The sequence below is a fragment of the Elgaria multicarinata genome, chromosome 8 (assembly GCF_023053635.1).
Source record: "Elgaria multicarinata webbii isolate HBS135686 ecotype San Diego chromosome 8, rElgMul1.1.pri, whole genome shotgun sequence".
NCBI lineage: Eukaryota > Metazoa > Chordata > Lepidosauria > Squamata > Anguidae > Elgaria > Elgaria multicarinata.
In genome coordinates, this window is record NC_086178.1 from 63,463,213 (window position 1) to 63,477,066 (window position 13,854).

Sequence of the window (13,854 nt, forward strand, 5' to 3'; positions counted from 1 at the left end):
TAGTGTTTCCCTTTTTTGGTATGGGGATATAAGTTGATTTTTTCCAGTCTGTTGGCCATTCTTGTGTTTTCCAAATTTGCTGGCATATGGCATGCATCACCTTGACAGCATCATCTTGCAATATTTTAAACAGTTCAGCTGGGATACTGTCGTCTCCTGCTGCCTTGTTATTAGCAATGCTTCTTAAGGCCCATTCAACCTCACTCTTCAGGATGTCTGGCTCTAACTCACTGACCACACCCTGAGCTATCCCCGATATTATTATCCTTCCTATACAGATCTTCCGTATATTCTTGCCACCTTTTCTTGATCTCTTCTGTTTCTGTTAGGTCCTTGCCATCTTTGTTTTTGATCATACCCATTTTTGCCTGGAATTTACCTCCGATGTTTCTAATTTTCTGGAAGAGGTCTCTTGTCCTTCCTATTCTATTGTCTTCTTCCACTTCCGCACATTGCTTGTTTAAAAATAATTCCTTTTCTCTTCTGGCTAACCTCTGGAATTTTGCATTTAATTGGGCATATCTCCCCCTATCACTGTTGCCTTTTGCTTTCCTTCTTTCTTGGGCTACTTCCAGTGTCTCAGCAGACAGCCATCTTGCCTTCTTGGTTTTCTTTTTCTTTGGGACGTTTTTTGTTGCCACCTCTTGGACAATGTTGCGAACTTCTGTCCATAGTTCTTCCGGGACCCTATCTACTAAATCTAGTTCCTTAAATCTGTTCTTCACTTCCACTGCATATTCATTAGGAATATTAGTGGGCTCATATCTAACTGATCTGTGGGTCTTCCCTATTCTCTTTAGTTTGATTCTAAATTGTGCAATAAGAAGTTCGTGATCTTTATTTTATTATTATTATTATTTATTTATATAGCACCATCAATGTACATGGTGCTGTACAGATAACACAGTAAATAGCAGGACCCTGCCGCGTAGGCTTACAATCTAATAAGTTGTAGTAAACAATAAAGAGGGAAGGAGAATGCGAACAGGCACAGGGAAGTGTAAACAGGCACCGGGTAGGGTGAAGCTAAACAGTATAGAGTCAGAACAAACTCAATATTTGAAGGCTATAGGGAAAAGAAAAGTTTTTAGCTGAGTTTTAAAAGCAGTGATTGAGTTTGTAGTTCTCAAGTGTTCTGGAAGAGCGTTCCAGGCGTAAGGGGCAGCAGAAGAAAAAGGACGAAGCCGAGTAAGGGAAGTGGAGGTCCTTGGGCAGGCGAGAAGCATGGCTGAACTACAGTCAGCTCCAGGTCTTGTTTTTACTGTCTGTATAGATGTCCGCCACCTTTGGCTGCAAAGGATGTAGTCAATCTGATTTCGGTGTCGGCCATCTGGTGAAGTCCATGTATAAAGCCGTCTTTTTGGTTGTTGGAAGAGAGTGTTTGTTATGCACAGTGAGTTGTCCTGGCAGAATTCTATCAGCCTATGTCCCGCTTCATTTTGTTCACCTAGACCATGCTTACCTGTAATTCCAGATGTCATTTGACTGCCCACCTTAGCGTTCCAGTCTCCTGTAACGAAAATAACATCTGTTTTTGGTGTATTATCCAGTAGGTGCTGCAGATCCTCATAGAACTGATCTACTTCTGCTTCTTCAGCATCTGTGGTTGGGGCATATATTTGGATCACTGTGATGTTAAATGGCTTACCCTGAATTCGAATTGAGATCATTCTATCGTTTTTTGGATTGTATCCAAGCACTGCTTTAGCCACTTTATTATTAATTATGAAGGCTACTCCGTTTCTTATGTGATCCTCTTGTCCACAGTAGTAGATCTGGTGCTGATCTGATGTGAAGTGGCCCATTCCGGTCCATTTCAGTTCGCTGACACCCAATATATCTATATTTAATCTTGACATCTCGCCAATAACCACGTCCAATTTGCCCTGGCTCATAGATCTTACATTCCAGGTTCCTATGGTGTGTTGACCTTTAGAACAGACCTGTAATCCATTTCTGCATGTACAGGTTTTTTTCCTTTTAAAATTCTTGATATAGGTCTCACAGTTAACTATATTTGGTTTCTCACAGCTGAAAACCAAAGTTATTTAGGTGAGCCAAATTTGGGATTCCTAACCCTGGAAGAGGTGAATGGTATTTAACAGTAGTGTCAAGGTGTGCACATGTTGTGTGTCTCTATCATTAAATATGAGACCATCTTCTCCCACATCAGTTTGCTAATCCACTGAGAAATACATCTGAGGCTCTTACCCAGGTATTACTATCATCAGAAGTAAGGCAGCTGGCAACCAGGGAGAGAGCCTTCTCAGTGGTGGTGGCCTTCCTGTGGGATGCCTTCCATAAGGAGGCTTGCCTGGCACCTTCTTTGCTATCATTTCAGTACCAGGTGAAGACCTTTTCATTTCCCTACGCTTTTAAACGTTAACATAAATTTAGGATTTTGTGAGTTTCGGATAATTTTTTCTGTTCTGTTCTGACTGTCCTGCTGTTTTATTGGTTTATTTGTTCTGTAATATATGTATTTTTAGAACTAAGCTGTCTTGGAAATGCCAAAAGGTCATTGATGACTGGAATATAAATTGTACAAATAGAAAACTATTCAAAACTTATATTTTCAGTCTAGCACATTATCTCTTCATTTTATGGAAATATTAATGTTTTTTACCTCTTGAATTGTAACTGGAATTTGTCTATCCAGAAATATATCGTGAAAACCCAAGCACACAACAATGATCTCTGTTTCCCACTTTGCCAAAAGCTTCCCCACAGTACATTATAAAAAGCTTTTAAAACTCAGTTGAAAGTGTTTTGAGTCAACAATACCTTAAGTTGTTTTTTTCTCTCTAACTCCAGTGTACGTCTAGTCAAATAACCAACTGAACAAAATCTGTAATGGAAAGGGATGTTAAAAAGAAGTGTACATTTTCTTCATCCAAATGTGAGAATGGGAGGGAGGTGCTGGGCAAGGAACAAAGTGGTTCTGGCTTGTTTGTCTTTAACTTTGTGCCTTCCCTAAATTCTTTTGGATCCTAAATCCTAGGAGTGTTATACAGTTTCCCCTCTCCTAAGATAAAAGTGTGCCAATATTAAACACCCCATTTGTATTTAAACTTAAACCTGTCAGTTAATTTTGGAGCGTTGTGAAAACTTCAAAATTGACCTTGTCTTTTCCAAAATATTTTCTGTATACAAATGGCTGCTTGTTTACTGTGTCAAGTGAATTCTGTCTCTTAGTGACATGCTTTGTCAATTTTAATTAGGGAAAGTGTGTAAATAACTCAGGGTTGATTTAATTTAAATCAGATTGATTTAAATCATGATTTAAATCTCTTCTCTGAAGGATTCAGTTTTAATGATTTAAATCAATGAGAAAAATTCTATTTAATCTTTTAGTAGAAGTACAGTATTGTTTAATATAACCTTAATATATATTCAGAGATGTAGGTTTCATTAAATGGTAGGTTCACACTAAGTAATTATTCTAAATTGTTTTCAGATTAATTTTCATCAAAAAATTGGATAATTTGGTAATTTTAGTATTAAAACAGAATGAACTTGTGAAGTCATTCAGGAGATGAACCAGCTCCAACTGTTCAATTAATTGTGATGTTTTTGTCATGATGTGCCAGAATCACCACCAAACAGGCTTTTAAATTGTACTACTAAGATTGTTTATTCTTCTGGTTAATTTTCATTTTTATTAAATAAGAAGAAAAGGTGCACTATTAACTATTTCATTTTTAAAATAATGTAAAGTTCTTTAAAAAAAAATTTTTTTAACCACAACAGGTACGGAAACAAAATATTTACAAATGGGATCTCTTTTATGGCCTGCTGCTACCATGCTAAGTAGAAGTTAGCATGCAGCAGAAGTTCCTCAAGAGTCAGGACTGTATGAATGTGTTCCGTTCACTTTTGGTTTCACTTTCTATTCCCCTCCACTATTCCTTGCATTTATATCCAGACTCCTTACCCTTGGTCAGATCTACTCCATCTCCCAAAATTCTCTTATTCATTGATCCCCTCTTCCTTTGCACTTAGAGAGAGGCAAGGGAGAGAGAGAGAGAGAGACTTCTGTCCACCACCTATAGTGGTGGATATGGGAGATCAGATTATCTCCCATATCTATAAATTGCTGTTAATATATTCATAGAATATAATTAGAAGTTGTAGAATTAGTATTCATTATGTCTTTGACCAAGGTTCCTTTTTTACTAATGGTTTTAAGAAAATTTCAAAATCTATTTATTTTTAAAAATGATTTTTTTATTTAAAAAAATATCATTGATTTTACAAATCCTGAAATAAATAAATCTGAGGGTGTTTTTTTTAGCTGTTAGCAAAGTTAGAAGACTTGTTGTTACTGCCAGAATTCTACTTTTTATTTGCACAGTCTTAAAGTGTAATCTCTGAATCTTTTATGTAATCACAATTTGTATGTTAAGGACAAATGCCATGTGATATATATTGATGGGACAATTTTAAGGAAAGGACACTCATAGTGTTATCTGTGTAGAAGTAAATCTCATTGAACTCAACGGGACTTTCTACAAGAGAAGTGAATGTAGGATTGCAGCCTTACATTGGGACTAATTGTGAACATTGTGAACCGCCCAGAGAGCTTTGGCTATTGGGCGGTATAAAAATGTAACAAATAAATAAAATAACGTGTTTCCACCACATTTTAATGTAGCAAAACCTGCCCTTAAAAATACTATGTCAACCCGGATAGTTTTAGGATTCTGTGGTGTCCCAAATAATAAGTATAACAGAAGCCAAAATAGTACAAAATGAAAGGAAGAAGTGAAACACACAGAATACCCTTCATCTATTACCCCTATTACCACTTGACTACATTATATAGATAAAACAGAAATATGTACTGAAGATAGGAGGATTAGAAGTTGGAGCTTGATAATTAGTACTTGAAATTCTAATGGGGTAAAGTTAATGGACTGTTAGGAATACATAAGGAACCCTGATAAAAGGAGGAACTATTCATGGCACAAATATTCTCTTCTATGAAAACCTTACTTTGAGACTCTAGTTTAACAGTTGCACTGAATGAAGCAGATTCAGATTCAAATATTGAAAGGCTACATCTGTAACATTAGCTAATGATTGAAAGTGTCATGCATGACCTTTCACATCTGCAGTCAGTGCTTAGTCCTAGGCAGAATGATAACTTTCTCATAACTACGTATCTTTGTGCTCTTTCAGGTGAGTTGTGTAACCTCATAACTCTGGATGTAGCACACAATCAGCTCGAACATCTTCCAAAGGAGATTGGAAATTGCACACAGATTACCAAACTTGATCTACAGCACAATGAACTCTTGGACCTTCCAGATACTATAGGTATGTAAATGTGCGGTTAAAAATCTTTATTTCCTGTGTTCAAGTTTTGAAGAAACAAAACAATGATTTATATGCGGCCTGTGACTATGAGAAGTAAGTGCCATTATTGATATCCACACTATTCACTGGTTACAATAAAGTACGCTTTAAACTCAGATATAAAATAATTCCATTTAGAATAATTCCACAGAAGACTTCTGATCTGAGGGTTACTTCATTTATTGCGCTTTCCGTACATGAAACTCACTTCTGTGTAGGAAAAATTATGTAACTTATATAGGCATGTGCATATATATTTTCTGTACATATGCAGTATAGGAAACTGAAGCCAATTACAACTTCCCATATGATTTGTGTTTGTATAAAAGACGCATGTTATCTGGCTTAATTTTTTTCCTGCATGGAAGTACTTCATGTAGAGAAAAAGTGTGAAGGAGCCTTAAATGTGTGGTACATGTAAGAACTCAGCAGTTTTCTCAAAGAGAAAGACCTCTTTGAGATTCACAGGAGAAGATAGAATTGAAGGAAGGAACAAAAATTATGGGAAGAAATGGAAAAATGATTTTTATTGTGTGTTGTTTTTTTTTGCATTGTCAGGTTGCATATGTGAAGTGCTCCCCTTGGTAGTGCTGATCCTGGAATATTTAGGAGTTGTGATTATACTTTTTTTGTTAAGTAAATATTGTCCAGTTTATGGTCAATGATAAGCAAAGATTGCAGTGACTTAAAAAGGAACTAATCTTCTGAATTTAAAGAGTTTTCTGGAGTAATCCACTCTGACCAATATGTGTTACTTATTTTGGGTGGATCACTTTTTTTTTGTTTTCACATCCAGAGTTTGAAAAGTGTGGTGTAGCCATTACTTTCTAAATTGTTTATAAGCCAGATATCTGCTGGGTGCCGTAGGTCACACATTTGCACATGCACATAAACGTTCTTACACCAAGGTTTGCTGGGATGAGAGGAGCTAAAGCTCCACCCTGACTCAATGGCTGCTTAGGGTTCCCAGGGAAGGAAGAGGCAGCCTCATCCCCACCCCATGCCCCTGATCCTGCTTTACCACTCCTGTTGGTGCCATGCCACCACAGTTTTTCAATGGCATCAGTTTTCATGGCATCCGTTGAGCATCTTGGGTTGACTGTGGATTGTGCACCATGATCACCTACTGAGCTTCATGGCTGAGTTGTGATTTGAACTTGTCTCCCTGTTCTAAGTCCAACACCCTACTCATACTGACTCTTACTTATTGGTGTGTTGATTATATACTTGATAATAAGTGCTGAAGGGAAACAAATGTTTTAGAGCATCATCACACGGGGGGATATCGCATTTCCTTGCCATCGCTTCTCTGCCCCCGTGTTTGTCCCTCATTACTTCTTCTGCCCCTTCCTCATCTTATAAATATAAAATAGGATTTCTAGCTTTACTACAAAAGCATTTGATTAAAGACAAGTTCATCCAGCTCCTAAACAGAAATATAGACTAAAATGTACGTTTGTATTGTTGCATTGATTATGCTATATTTATGCAAGCGGTCCTAGATTCACACTCAAATCTTATACATGTCTGCTCAGAAGTAAGTCCTACTGAATTCAGTGTGGCTTACGAACGTAAGAAGAGCCATGCTGGATAAGACCAAGGGTCTATCTAGTCCAGTAGTCTGTTCACACAGTGGCCAACCAGCTGTTGACCAAGAATCCACAAGCCGGGCACGAGTGGAGCAGCACCCTCCTGCTCATGTGTTCCCCCAGCAACTGGTGTACATAGGCTTTACTGCCTCTGATACTGGATACTTGCAGGTAAATGAGTATAGTATTGCAGTCTCTATCATACACACTGCAATCCTGAACAAATGTATTAGGGAATAGACACCTCATTGAACACTGTGGGGACATGCTTTGGAGTAAACAGATTCCAAAGTATATAAGTTTTAGTAAGTGACATTTTCACAGATAAAATTGACATTAGGTATTTTTACTTTTAGGACGTTTTCCCAAGCATTGGTTTCCTCAAATGTCTACCTATTACTTGATGGTTTTCCTAACAAACCAATAAGCTTTGCTCTATGGAACATGCATTGGATACATGCAGCTTTGATTATAAGGTGTGTTAGAAAGGCATAGTATAAATGCTGAAGATAATGAACATTAGATTGGCTGGTGGTCCTGGAGTCTGTCTGTCTGCCTCTAACTTCATCCTTTTACAAATTTTTACCTCATTCCAATTAGAATTTAAATGTAAACTTCTTCAAGCAGATTGTAGCAATTGCGCATCTCTTTGTTATTTCAAGAGCTGCACACCAGTCTTTGAACCCAAGAAAGCTCTGAATGGTCTGCATACCTACCTTATTTTGGAAATGTGTTGCTATTGAAAAAGATAGATTTAAATCTTATCAAAAGAACTTCTGTTTTTAGGTTGAAATCCCTTCTCCCTCCACACTGGTTCTTTCTCCATCATTTCTCAGGAACACACTTCACAAGGAAGTGGGGGTGGGTGGGGGAATCTCTCAGTGGCTTTCAGTCAACCATGAAATCATCAGCCAAAAAGTGTGATTCAGGTGAGGTGGAAAAACTTCTGAATGTGTACCTGAGGTCACTAGTGGACTGTATGAGAGCTAGTAAACTGAAGTTTAATACAGATAAGGCAGAGGTACTGTTGGTAGAAGATTCATTTGACCAGGCAGGTGGTTTTATTTATTTATTATTGCACTTATAACCCGCCTTTTTTCCTCCAAGGAACCCAAGGCAGCAGACATAATCCTCCTCTCCTCACAACAACAACCCTGTGAGGTAGGTTGGGCTGAGATTCTGTGATTGGCCCAAAGTCACCCAGTGGGTTTCCATGGCCGAATGGGGACTAGAACTTGGATCTCCCGACTCCCAGTCCAACACTTTAGCCACTACACCACACTTGAGGGTGTCGCACTCCCCTTTAATGAGCAAGTTTGTAGGTTGGAGATATGCTTCCGGATTCATCTTTGCTGTGGATACACAAATAACAATTTGTGGCATGAAATGTATTTTACTAACTTTGGTTGATTATTCAGATGTAGCCTGTTATGGAAGGAAATTATATGGCCACGGGCAGCTATGCTTTAGCAACAACCAAGCTAGACTAGCATTGTGGTTTATGTGAAGCTGCCTTTGAAAAGTGGTTGAGAACTTCAGATGATGCAAAACAAGTTTGTTGACTGGTATTTGCCATAGTGACCCATATAGCCAGTAGTTAAAGATCTATACTGGCTGCTTGTTTATTTCTGAACACAATTTAAATTTTTAACCCTGACCTATAAAGTTCTAAACACTTTGGCATCAGAGTACCTGAAGGACCAGTTTCTTCCATTTAAACCTGTCTGTCAGTTAAGGTTCTCAGATGAAGCCCTTCTCCACGTACTTCCATCTTAACTGATGAGAAGACCTTTTTGGTGGTGGTGCCCTTATTTATTTATTTATTGCATATCTATACCACCCAATAGCCGAAGCTCTCTGGGTGTTTCACAAATCCCTTACTGTGGAATTCCCTCTTCTGGCAGCTTTGGTTGGTATTATTATGATTGTCTTTTAGTCACAGGTGAAATTCATCTTGTTTTTGCCCATACATTTAATATATATTAACCCTGCTGCATAATTTTATTGATTCTAAGCTGTTTCTTTGTGTGTTTATATTTATTTTAAATTTGTCTAATGTGCTTTCAATGCTATTTAAAGTGGGAAGATGGGTTAAAATGCTGCTAAATGAATAAATTATCTTCTTTATTAGTCTAGCTAAGATGTCTGGGCCAGTGGAATTCAAGGTGACAGAATCATTGAACCATTTCCTTACATGTTTTATCTAGACATATGTCAAATGTACTCAGCATATTTAACCATAGTTGGTAAATTCTGAAGAATGTTTGTTATGTGCATGGTATACAAAGTGGTATACAATTTAAGTAGTAACTGTAAAAAAGAAGAAGTTTGTTGTTACAGTAGAACTTAAAGCAAGATGGGTAAACATATGTTTTTCATTGTGTAACCACACTAAAGAAAAAGAGTTCCTTTAACTGGAAGGACCTAGTATTGCTTAATTGCTTCTTAAAATATTTTGTTTTGCCATTTATGCCATCCTCCAAAGCTCCACATCTTTTATTTTTAGATGTTTGTTTTGATATACTTGGAGAGTGCAATCCTTTTGCAGTGGTACTAAAAGTGGCTTGTACTGCTGTAAATGAACCAGTATTCTAAACCAAACACAAGATCAGTTCACAGTATCGGTTCTCCGGGATATGGTAAAATAGCCTGTTATCTATACAGGATGTACTTGGTATGTTTCTAAACTATGAAAGTCAGATGTTGGTTGCACTGGGCTAGCTAGGTTTTAATTGTGTCTTGAATCTGCTAATGGCTGTTTTGTGCAAGTTCCTGAGAGAAAGATAAGAAATGATTCAGAATCCCGTCTTCTATTTATTTCATAAACACTTGGGAAAATACATGGGGTAGTGATGATATAGAAACATTTCCAATAGTTTCCAATAATGGATAGACAGATAACTCTGGAAGCTCACACACAGGACATGAAGACAGTGCCCATTCCCTACTTGTCCATACTTTCTATCTGGTAATCAGAAAGAACTTCTGCACATGAAAGTTCTATTTTGTTGTTGTGGCCAATAGGTACTATTTGGTCTATCCTCCATAAATTTGTCTTACACCATTTTGCAAGCCATGTAAGCCAGTGGCCATCACCATATATTATTCACCAATCCTGAATAATGTTGAATCTCCCCTTTACTAAATAAAAGCAGTTCAGTAACACTAGCTATATTTTAGCCATGTTTGCTTCAACATTAAGCAAGTTGGGGCCTTGTTTTTGGATTACATCTTATTTTGTGGTTTGTATTAGAGAATCTAACACATGGGATTTCAATGGTGGGTGAATCACAAATCCTGGAATTAGAATTCTGACTTACTGCATTCAGATGTATAGACTGGGTTCACACAACACAGTAACCCATGATAGTTTTATTTTCCAGAACAACCCATAATGGGTTAACATGTTGTCTGTGGGATGTTATTCCTTCCACGGTGGGGTATTTCCCCCAAATAAGCCACCTTGAGAACCCGTTGCTTTGCGGCAAGGGTTATTTTACCTTTGGTGGGTTAGCTTGTTGTCTGTCATACTAGTGTGGGTTGTGGAGATCACCTGCAGAGCTGTTCGGCAAGAGCAGCCGAAAGGTCTGCAGCTGCTTTGCTTCTCTTAAGTGATCTCTATTCCCGCTGCAAAGGAAGCTGGCTTGCCACCCAACATGGGTTAGTGTGATGTATGAACCCAGCCATGTTCTTCACTTGAATAATTGTAAAGCAGTATTTTTCTCCATAGTTTTTAATATTTGCAAACTGTCAACATCTCCTCTTCGTCATCCTTTTTGTTACAGACTAAATATATCTGAGTTTTGAGCTCCTTCTTGCTTTTTTAGGCCACTTAGTATCCTCAGAGCTCTTCACTAAATACTTTGACGGTCAATATTATTTTTGAAAGGTCAAGTGGCAACCCAAAACTTCCTGTTCGTTATGCATATTCTGAAGGTCATAGCCATTAGTTGAAAGGACTAAAAGCTGAACTTCCAACTTTTCTGTCTTGATATCACTAGGGTGCCTTTTAAATCCTATTAATATCTGTGAGATATGTGCACAGTAATTAACTGAACACAGGATTGCAATCTTCATTATTAGTTCAAAATTAGTTATATGATTTGCTGGCTTAGAAAGGAAGAGAGAATTTATTTTCTCATTCTCCTCCTCCTTTTGAGACGCTTAGGGTAAAAAGCAGAATGCATGACTTAAAGTCCTGTAATTTCAAAATAAGTCCGGGCAAGTACAATGGACACATCTCCTAAACTGCTATGAGCAAAATGTTGTCCTGGACAAAGTTTACCAGCATCATTGTAACCATGTACTTAGTCTATTTCTGGATTATCCATGCTGTGCTATGTGGCTAAGCATAATTCCTCAATTTTTATGAAGCAGTACTCTGTCTTCAAGAGCAGTTTAGCTTGTTTCACTTGTTCTAACCTATGTCGGCAGCTTCAAGATTTGCTGCTTCTTTTTTTCTCAGTCATGAAATCTAAGAATAATGGTCCTGGGTCCACAGCAAAAGACTTCACCTTTAAAGGAATATTTTGCTTAACCAAGCTCCTCCTGAAGAATGCCTGCAAAAGTAGTAGCGGGATCTCCAGCTCAGTTCCAGCAACAGGCTTTTGTAGTTATTGCAAGGATGTGATGAGTTCTGCTCCAAGCTTGATTCTGAAAGCAAAGCAGCAGTTGGAGAGAAAGATGAAGCTTGACAGGCTGATTGTTGCTGTGGCCATAATTGCTGTTGAATTTGATATAAAAAGACAAGTCAGACATATTTGTTGTTTATTGTGTTTTTGCTTTGTCTTCAGAGAAAGCTGAACCCCAGTGCAGAGATAGTGAAGTCATTTATGTTGGTTGTAGGTATTGGTAAAATTGCTTGTAAAAATAGGGCTTTGAGAAGACTAAAACATCCAAACTTGGTGTGAGATGTCCACATCAATGGTCTCAACAAACTTGAATTGTTGAACTCAAAGATACCCAAGCTTAGATAGGAATTGGTCACTTTCAAAATATTTTCACTGCTCTTTCTGCTCCCTTATTAGAGCCATCGCAGAAGAAAAACAGGACTACTACCCTCTCCTTCCATTTATAGCATTTAATGGTTTGTTTATATGTGCTTGTTACAGATACTGCCCTGGTTTGCATGACACAAAAGCCCAACCTGGCTTAATTTACCCACAGGGGCTAGTGCATATGGCTTGTCGTGTTGTGTAAACTCAGGCAGCTTGGGTTGTTTGACAGTTTAAAAAATCCCTCAAATAACCCATGACTTGTTATTTGAGGTTTGTCTAATTATTTGAAGGAATGCTCCCATTATATAAAAAGACAATTTACCCCGTGGATAAATTAAGCTTTAGTGGACTGTCATGTCATGTGAACCAGGTCATTGTGTTACTTGATAGGCAGAAAGTTGTCTGCCTTGCTTTATGCATAAGATTGCATAGTGCAAGTGCAGAACTGTTGGGTTTGGGATGTTTTGGGTTCTTTGTTTTCTAGTTCTTTCAACTGAAGACGCTTTTTTAGGCTGCATAGTTATGTCACAGACTTTCCTAGAACAGTGATTACCTTGTTTTATGAGTGAGAAGCTTATGTTCCCAGGAAAAGGGGATATGTCATTCTGAAAAAGGGTTGTGCAGAGATGGCAGTGACTTGCAGATATATCACTTCTGTGCAAATCTCTTTTTTGGGGGGCCTAAGAATTAGCATAGCTTGGTAATAGAAGTGCCATTCTGCCGTGGGAAGGCCTGTGTGGGCATGGGAGAGGATGAGACATGCCCGCTTGCCATTGGCTGGGAACATCTGGGCGGGGACTAAGAAGTCTTAAAAGAAAGACTCACCCCTCTCAACTTGCTCTTTGCTGTGCGGCTCCCTCCCTCCCTCCCTGTAGACAGTGTGGGCTTGCTGGTTGCCATTTGGGGCCGAGTAGGAATTTTTTACTCATGTACTGACTTGTGCATGAGTTTTTTTCACCTACTCCACACTGTAAGACAGCTTGGGAGTAATAAATAGGTTAATTTGATTCAATTTGGTCACATTTTATTTGGCGCTAGGTACGGGCATCCAGAGGGATTGTGAATTGGTGAGCATTCACAGGTGCTGTTCAAGGTGACTGGTAAGATCTGAGGCTCCCAGCTTTGAGCCCAGCGGCCTAGCTAAGGAGATAAGGCTTACCTTTGGGGCCAACCCTACTCACCCACTCTGAACCTTGCAGTCTGAGTTGGGGGTGACAAAGGAAGGTCTCCCTACCGCACAAGGGGCAGGCCCGTGGGAAGGAGAATGGTCCAGCACCTGCCCATGGGCTACGAATGGCTCGCCCGACCTGAAGGGCCTGCAAACAGGCCATACTGGATGCCCGATAGGATTTCCACCCGTTTGCAGATCGTTAAATAAATGTGGCCCTGTTTAAACCCAGCTATTGTTGTCTGTCTCATTATTTCTCGACCTACGCATCACAATGAGAATAGAACAACGGCATACTAGAAGGCCTTAGTAAAGCGTATTATAATCATGACTTAAAGTATATTTATGTAAGAGGAAAGACTGAAAAATAGAATCTGCACAAAAGTTTTGATTATTTCAGAAGTGAGACTTCCGATTTTATTTTTGTTTTTGATAAATAAAAGCATACTATAGTGTCCATCTTCTCCAGGAAAATATTATATAGTTATGACACTCAAGCAGTTGCTCATTTTTAGTTTAGTCTCCAAGATGTTACTTTGGCAGCATAAATGAAGGATGGACATTTTTTGTAGAGAAAAAAGCTTTAGGGTAGTATACTTGTTTCTTTAATAATTTCTTAGCTAAACTTTGAATGCATTACTTTTACCTTTTTCATAACAGCTTTACCTTCCTCATCTTTACTTTCCTTGTAACACCACCCTCCTTTCTGAACCAAGCATTTCTTGGATATTTTAGAAAAATG

At 38.3% G+C, this 13,854-nt stretch overlaps 1 protein-coding gene across 2 annotated transcripts in view; it reads left to right on the top strand.

The window, feature by feature from the left end:
- Positions 1 to 13,854, top strand: part of SHOC2 (SHOC2 leucine rich repeat scaffold protein) — a 78,439-nt gene that overhangs the window by 42,915 nt on the left and 21,670 nt on the right. For both annotated transcript variants that reach the window (XM_063132648.1, XM_063132649.1), the window contains exon 3: positions 5,182 to 5,319. In XM_063132648.1, the coding sequence (XP_062988718.1) occupies positions 5,182 to 5,319 (138 nt within the window). The remainder of the gene's footprint in view (positions 1 to 5,181; positions 5,320 to 13,854) is intronic.